This window comes from Tupaia chinensis, unplaced genomic scaffold, assembly GCF_000334495.1.
Source record: "Tupaia chinensis unplaced genomic scaffold, TupChi_1.0 Scaffold144022_1, whole genome shotgun sequence".
NCBI classification, from domain to species: domain Eukaryota; kingdom Metazoa; phylum Chordata; class Mammalia; order Scandentia; family Tupaiidae; genus Tupaia; species Tupaia belangeri.
Genome location: NW_006203874.1, coordinates 106,062 through 114,269, shown reverse-complemented (window position 1 = coordinate 114,269; position 8,208 = coordinate 106,062). Strand labels below are relative to the sequence as shown.

General features: G+C 61.5%; 1 protein-coding gene across 1 annotated transcript in view; it reads right to left on the bottom strand.

The window, feature by feature from the left end:
- Window positions 1-8,208, bottom strand: part of PARD6G (par-6 family cell polarity regulator gamma) — a gene marked incomplete at its 5' end in the record, with an annotated part of 33,572 nt that overhangs the window by 515 nt on the left and 24,849 nt on the right. The window contains 1 exon segment of the mRNA XM_014583080.1: window positions 14-456. Within this exon segment, the coding sequence (XP_014438566.1) occupies window positions 14-456 (443 nt within the window).

The window sequence follows — 8,208 nt, the reverse complement described above, 5'->3', positions numbered from 1 at the left end:
TGGCCGGCTGGACTGTGACGATGAGGTTGTGGCTGTTGGCGATCATCATGTCCGTGACCTGATCCAGCGTCTTCCCGGCCACCTCGATGCCGTTCACCTCCAGGACCTCGTCGTTCACGGCCAGCAGCCCGGTACTCTCTGCGAGGCCCCCAGGCACCATGCGGGAGATGAAGATGCCTGGGACCTTTTCCAGCCCATGTGGAGTCACGCGCACGCTGGTGCCATCGCGGATGTAGAAGCCCAGTGGTTTCTCGCAGCCATGCCGGAACAGCCGCACGCGACGGTGCGTCTCCGGCAGGATGTCCACGTCGATGATGGAGGACACAGGGCGGAAGTCGTGGGGCATGCCGATGCTGAGCTGTGCACGCCGGCGCAGGCCCTCGTCCCGCAGAGCCACCAGCACCCTCTTCTTCCGCGACAGGGTGCCCGCCCCGAAGCTGTAGGGGTCGGCCTCCTCTGAAACAGCCAGAGAGCGGCAGTTAGGGGGGGCGCCACGCAAGGCTGCGGCGGCACAGGGTCCGGTGGCCACTCTCAGGGCCTCAGCCACCTACCTCCCTGCCCGAGTGCCATGCCACACACACACTCCGGTGTAGAGCGCTCATCTGACCACACTGCAGTGTCCGTGGCCTGTGCAAGCTCACTCTGTCCACCCGTGCAGAGGGGGACTGATGGTGGACACACAGCCGGGCACGCTCAAGTGCAGCACCTCCCAGCTCGCCAGACAGGACCACAGGCACCCAGATGTGACCTGGTGGCCAGGAGGCAGTGCGGGCGCCTGCGAGGGTGACAACAGACTGTGATGGCTGCGTGAACACGGGTGAGGCCTGCAGGCGGAGAGCGGAGCTTTCGCTGGACAGGAGACCGAGGCCTGTCCCCGAGTCCCACGCGCTGCCAGGTATTGCCTGGAGGCTGCATGCCTTCCCAGGGCATCCGGACACCACGGGGCCCCTGGAGCTCCCGGGCCATGGCCTGACATCACATGCTCGTGGAGGTGCTCCTCTGCAGCAGGACAGCTGCTGAGGAGACAGAAGGTGAGGACGCAGGGGCTCAGCAGGGGACACAGGGGATGACTGGAGATGGTGAAGAAGGCATTTTCTCACGGCATATGACGCTGGTTACCTCCTTACTGTGTTTGCATATCGAGCCTCTCGGCTCTGGGGCCACTGCAGGGCTGGCTCCTGCAGACCCTGCCCTGGGCACCGTGCACCTGGGCCCCACACCCTGCTGAGGGGTCGGTGCCCCGGCAGCTGCTCTGCAGGGGTGCCCTGGCCCAGGTCCTGCCTCTCTGTGCCCCTTCATCCTGCCAAGGTGACCTCTTCTCTCGAGGGCTCTGGACACACTGCAGGTCCCTGTGAAGGGCACCCCAGCACCCAAGTGAAAGCCGGGTTTGGGGCTGTGAGTGACCAACAGGTTAGAAAGAAAGAAACGAATGGGGATGGGGTAGGAGAAAAGGAGGGAAGGGGGAAGAGTGCTGGGAGCTGTGGGAGAGTCCCCTGAATCTCCAGCCAGAGACTGCCTCTGGGCTGAGCTCTCAGAAAGGTGTGGATCTCTCTTACTCTGCAGGAAGCCCAAGGCCTCCCTCCAGCACTGGGGCTCAGAGATTGGAGCAGGCGTGCCCCTCATGGTCTCCATGTGGACGCAGGGACGTTGGCTAGGAGGCCATGGCAGGGCGCAGCAGCGAGACCCTCCGCCTTGCAGGCTACATTCGGGGCCACGAGAAGAGGCTGCCGCCCCAGGTCCTGTCCTGCAAGCTCGTGAGGGCTCCGGAACATCTAGAAGCCACGGGAGTTGCACCAGGGCCAATATGCCCCGGGGAAGGCCTGCTGCTTCCTTGAGGGTGGCACTCAGGGCTCGCGCGTGTGGTCGGGAGTGGCCAGGCGTCACACCACGTCACCAATCAAATGTCCCCGTCTGCTCCACACTGACATACCAAGGTCTGCAGGGACCTTTGAAAGGAGATGCCCTTTCACAGCCACACCACGTGGCCAGAGGTGGCGCCTGCGGTCAGCCTTCCACATGCTCATGAGTGTGTGTGTGTAGTGCTGGGCTCTCAGAGTCCCTTGGAAGTGGGCCGGGCTCTCTGTACCTCCAGGGATCAGCAGGAGGAAACTTGGGGCCACGAAAAGTGTGGGAGGGTCCCTGCCCTGAGATGGCTGCGAGGCTGGTGGAAGAGATGCCGGCCTCTCTTCAGCCATGGAGAGCACCTTGGACCTGACCTGCACAGGTGACAGGGTGGGGGTGGCCAGGGCAGCCCAGCTCTACCACACCAAACTGGGCTGCGCTCCCACGGGACACCCACGAGAGCTGCAGGCAGGAAAGGGCCTCCAAGAAGGGCCAAGGCGTGAAGGACACGGTCCGCCCCAGGAGAAGGGGGCGAGCATCCTCAATGACGGGCCCCGCCCTGTGCCTGTTCTGTGCCTGGGGGGGCAGCAGCATGAAGTGACCGGCTGTGAGGTGGCCTGGGCTGGGGCTGGCACCAGGGGAGGATGGCACAGTGGGGCTCGCCATGCGAGGGGTCCTTGCCCTGAAGTGAGCATGGATGCCTGCCCACGAGATCCTTGGCCATCACCCACACGCAGCTGGAGATGAGTGTGGAGGAGGCAGACCTGGATGCCACTACTCAGACTGGGAGCCAACGAGTCCGAGCCCAAGTCTCGATCACTGACCCACACAGGTCAGAGACCACACGGCACGGTCCGAGCGCACACCTGACAAGCGCTCCCACCCACACACGGCGCACACCAGCACCCCACGCTCACGCATGGCCGTGGCGCCTGTGCAGTCCGAGCCTGAGCCCAGTGTGACACTGGAAGGGTTTGCAGGGAGCAAGACCTGGACTGGTCCCCCAGGGCTCATGCCCGCGCCCCCGTCCCCAGCCTAAGTCCCCACCACAGTAAATGCGGGTTCTCCGTGTACTCCGAGCCCAGGCCTCCCTCTCAGACAGGGGCTTGTCTTACTTCAAGGGCCTGTGGCAGGGTCGGCAGGCACGGAGGCTGGTTGGATCCCGCAAGGCCAGCTCTGCAGTCTGAGTTCAGATATGGGGACTTGAGAATCACACCAGGTGCATATGTGCGCCCCAAATCCCGAGGAGGCTAGAGGAGAAAGGACTGGCATGGCTGTCCCCCTGGGGTGGTTTCCCACTTCCCCTCCCTCCCGTCTCTGCCTCTCTCCAGCCAGCATGCGTGTCCTGTGGCACAGAGTAGGTGACAAGCACTGAACGAGCAGTGGCTCACGGCTGACCACGTTCATGTCTGCGTCTCCCTTGTCGGGTCCCCGCTGCTCTCCACTAAGCCTTGTTACTGGGCTTCACGTCTGGGCCTGGCCAGTCCGCCATCTTCCCGGGCAGCGCTACCCCCACACCCAACACCAAAACTACACACCCAGGCCGGCCGCGAGGCAGCTGGCAGACGCCTTTGCCTCTGAGACTCCCGGCGAGAGTTTTCAATGGTGTCGAACTATGGCCTGCGGGAGGCTGTCGGAGCAGGATGATGTGTCACCCCCACGTCCTGTCGCCACCTGGACCTGTGAGCACTGCTGGGCTGAGGGCTGTGTCCTCCCTTTGGAAGCATGATGCCAAAACCCGCAGCTCACTGACACAAATGGTCAGGTCAGCAGGACACGCCACACCACGTGACACGTGCCCGAACCTGTCCTTCAGCCACCCCATGCAGAACGGGGGCTGCAGAGGTGCAAGGCTGAGCCTCTCTGCGGCCCCGCCTGGGTCCAGCGAGGGCGGTGGGGGCGCAGAGCTCTGGGACAAGAGCAGGCAGGAGGGCTGGTGCCCCGCAGTCTGCACCTTCGACATCCTGGAGGGTGGACCCCAGCAGCCGAGGGCCCTGTGGGTGCCGTGGACTCCCCAACCATGGGGCCAACACCATGTGGCCAGAGCTGGTTTGGGGATGGAGCCTTCCAGCTTGGTGGCATCTCCTCTGTGGAACACAGACATGGGAATTGGTTCCCATTTTTATCCGAGTTGGGAGGTTAAAAAGGAACCAGTCCCAGCTTTCTGCTCAAACGCTCTCACCCCATCAGGAAGCAGCGTGGCTGCTCCCTGAGCAGCCCGCCTTCTGTTGTGTAGAATTGGGTTCAATACTCATCCACAAGCAGCAGGCTTTTTTTTTTCTCTTCTTTTTTTTTGGAGAGGTTTTTGCTATAGGGCACATGTACTCACCAGAAAGACAGAGAGACAGAAAGTGAGAAATCACCTCCCAGGGAGATGGCCTCGCCACAATCCCTTCTCCATTCTCCTCTTGGGATCTTGGGCACGCATGCACACGCACGCGGCGTGAGATTAAGCCACCAGGTCTGGGACTCGAACAGCTGTCGACATGGGAATCCAGTGCCACAGCCATTACGCCAACTGCTGGCCCTGAGCAGCATGCTTTTATTACACGCTGTAGTTTTCACCATTGCAACTTTTTTAAAAGAAATATTTATTAAGTTTTATTTATTATTATTTTTTAATTTGACCAAAGGGAGACAGAGAGAGAGGGAAAGTGAAGCTGGAACGACGGTCGGCGTGTGGGTGTCCAGAGCCTCAAGCACCACGCTGCCTCCTGCCCACGTGCGGCTGGTCACGGCTGGGACCCCAGGTGCACAGCAGGGCATGCGCCCACCATCATCCTGTCTGCAGTCAGGCCACGGGGGGGCCTTGGCCCATGCCTGCTACGCGCCCCACACTCACGCCCTCCCCCTTGCGGCCTCCTACAGCGGCTCTCTCGCCTCACGTAAGGACGAGGAGCTTGAGGACTTGCATCTGGCCCAGGTCTGGCCCTGCACCCCGCACCCCAGGAGGGGCTGCCACCGAGTGGGCAAGGCTGGGCGGGGCCTCCCTACGGCTGCTCTTTCTGGAAGGACCGACGACTGCAAACACGAAGAGGCAATTAAGTCAAGACCCTTCGCCTTTGACCTTCATCACGCTGGCCAGATCCCACGTCTGATGCTGAGCCCTCGGGCCTCAGGCTTGTGCCTGCATCTCCCGTGGAGCGATCGGGCCTGGTCACAGAAAACTCATGGGTGTCAGAGCCCCAGTTGGTGGGTGGTGCGACAGCCACTCTGAGCAGAAGACTGGCCAGGCCACTTGGGGGCAGCAAGCCAGTGTGACAGGGGCCTGGGCCACCCCTGCTGGGGGTTCTCGCCATCCCATGAGGAACACTGCACATGCATGAGTGCAGGTGTGTGCGTCATGACGGGGGAGTGCTGAGGCCAGCACAGCTCCCCTGTGACGCGGTGGGCAAGGCGCTCCTGGCGATACCCTGGGTGGGACCCCATGGTTGGGACCCTGCGATGGCTGCAGAGGGCAGAGCTGGTGCCGCCCAAGGCAGTGTCCTGTCCCGGAGCCACATCTGTCCTGTCGGGGCCACATGGTGACTGGGGGGATGGCACGACCCAGGAAAGCAAGGTCGGGGCCCTGCCTGAGGCGGGGCTTCGCCACAGAACACGGCCCGCAGCTTTGCGCAAAGGAGTTTGGGGATGTGGGGTGTGCAGACTGACCCAGTGACGGGCTGGGAAGGGCCCTCCAGAGCGCCGGCTGTCCCAACGGCAAGATGGACAGTTTCCAAGCAGAGCGAGGCCGGGAAGGGAGGGCCTGTGGTCCTGCGGTGGCTCGGACTCCGGGAGGGGTGGGCAGCCTCACCTCTGACCCCTTCTGGGCCTGGGTGGGTGCACCGAAGACCCCCACCCCACGCTGACGGCCCGCCTCCCTGTCCATTTTCAGACATCACAGTGGCATGTGCATTAGCCCCAAATCCCAAACTGCCCGAGGAATACGGTTTGTCCTAAAGAATGTCCCATTTCTAAAATCCTGGCTTTGGTTCCTAAAATACGTTTTCACAAAAACAAAACTTGAACAGCTTCTTCACCTAGCAATATGCTCCATTTCGCTTTCCGCAAAGTAAACAATTCAAGAAGTCACGTTTTTTAAGCGAACGTCTCCCTACCCTGTCCCCGTACCCTGCTTTTACCCAAATCGTCTTTTCTTCTCCCATTTCTGTTTCCAGGTCACATCAAAAACTGCAAGGCTGGCTTTCGTCTCCAAGACTTTGTAAGAGATACTCTGACAGAACGACCCTCGGGGCCAGGAGGTGCTGTGGGGACTAAGACACTGCGTCGCACACGGCCGACTGTGTGGGCCAAGACCCAGACCCGGCGACCTGAAAATCATGCAGGGCACGTGTGTCCAACATCCAGAAGAACAGAGAAGGAACTGGAGTGTGGTCACCTGGGGGATCTCTCACTGTGCCTCCAGCGAGCACACGCACGTTACAGCCAAAGAACGGCAGTAAAGGTAACCCTCATATCACTCGGGACGTGTGTGCTTGCCATGGACAAAGACCGTTCCTGACTGGGAGTCCCCAACTCCCCCCTGACAGCATCGGGGCACACACCGAGGCTAGACTCTGGCAAAGGCAGAGCGATGGGGGCCTCTCATTCCTGAGGGCGTGGGGGGCGTGGGAGGGCCTCGCGGTGAGAGGCAGCACCCTGGGCCCTCCCCGTGCCCCGCTGGCCGTCCCCAGACAGGGCTCCCAATGTGCAGCACCTCGAACCACTGCGGGTGATCAGCAGGCGACAGACACCTGGGGGCTGGCTCCTGGTGCTGCTCACGGCGCCCCTGCCACTGCAGCCCAGCCCAACGCCACTCCCTAGGCAACCGGCTGGTGCCCTGGCCTGTGCCCGCAGCTGAGGGCCGTGCCGCGTCTCAGCAGCGCTGGGCCCAGAACCATCTCCGAGCCCTCGGGCACGCTGGCCTGGGTCCTGGGCACCAGCTCCCCAAGATGCCTCCTCCTTTCCCAGCAGAGACCTGACGTTGCTGAGCCCCCGGCGGTCCCCAAGACAAGGGTGTGGACACAGCCCCTCAAGGACAGGCCCTCCCCCAGGGGAACGCCACGTGAAAACCTACCTCGCGTTTGGAGACTGGGACCCGGGCAGCTACGGGTGTGCCGCAGTGCAGTTACAGCCAGCCCACAATTACAGGTCACAGGGACAGGCCTGGTGACCGGTGACAACAGCACCATAGCCACCGAGATGTCCTCCAGACTAGGCACACCCCAGCAGAGCCAAGTCCCCCAACCGCTGCAGGAGAGCACAGCCTGGAGAGGCTGACGGACAGACGGACGGACGCAGGCCCAGCTCTCCCCAACATGCATGAGAGCGTTCCACAGGGACCACAGCCTACCAGGCACAGTCAGGAACGGCCGCCAGGTCACACAGCGAAGCCAGCGCCTCTCCCAGGACCAGGCTGTGTTGCAGGGCGGCCCTGCAGCACCTCCCGGGGCAGGAGTGGCCGGGCTGCAGCAAGCAGGTGTGCGAGAACCCCCAGCGCGGGTCAGACAGGAGGCGGCTCCCACTCTGCAGCGAGGCAGCCCAGGCGGGAGACTCGCGCAGAGGACCACAGGGGACACAGCAGGAAAGGGTCCCTGCAGACCTGCCTGTGTGAGAAAGGGGTTCCCCGTGGGACCAGGAACCTGATTTTCCACACAATTTCCTATTCTGGAGCAGAAATTACATTTAAGGTCAGAGTTCTACAGTTACCTAAGCTGGGAAAAACATTTAAAAGTGATAAAAAGGAGCAGCTATGTGGCCTGGTGGTTAAGGGGCTGGACCCCACATGGCTGACCAAGTGGTTTGAATCCCAGCCCCAGGAGCCTGTAAGACACACTAGGTGTGTGCATGCCCCAAACCCCGCCAGGGTGGAGGGATGGGGATGGGACTGTGGTGTGGCCACGCCCCGTCGGGGGTGCTTTCTCCCTCTCCCCCTCCCTCTATCTGGCAAAACTTAAAAAAAGTACACAAAACGTGAAAGTTAGGTAAACCGCTAATTTAAAAAGACCAAAAACCCTATCTTGGAAAATAAACAAAGTTGCCCTAAACATAACTTTAATATTTCTAAATTTGACATTCTTAAACTTAAGGAGCGAATCGTGTCGGGAACTTGTGGTTCTCTCCCACGTTTCCGTGTGGGTGGAGACGGTCGCGTTCATTCCGAGGGACTCCATGCGTCGTCTCCTGTGCCGTTTGCTGTTTGTGCTCTCGGTGTCAGGTCTGAGACGGGGCCTGGCCCGCGAGGCCCGTGCCCCTGAGGAGAGGCGAGAACGGCAGGAGTCACCTGGGTTACCAAGCAAAACGCTGGCCAGGTCGGGGCCTGGCTTGTGGGCTCTTACTCTCCGCCCGCCTCGGAGGGGAGGCCCAGGCCTGGGGAGCCCGATGCAA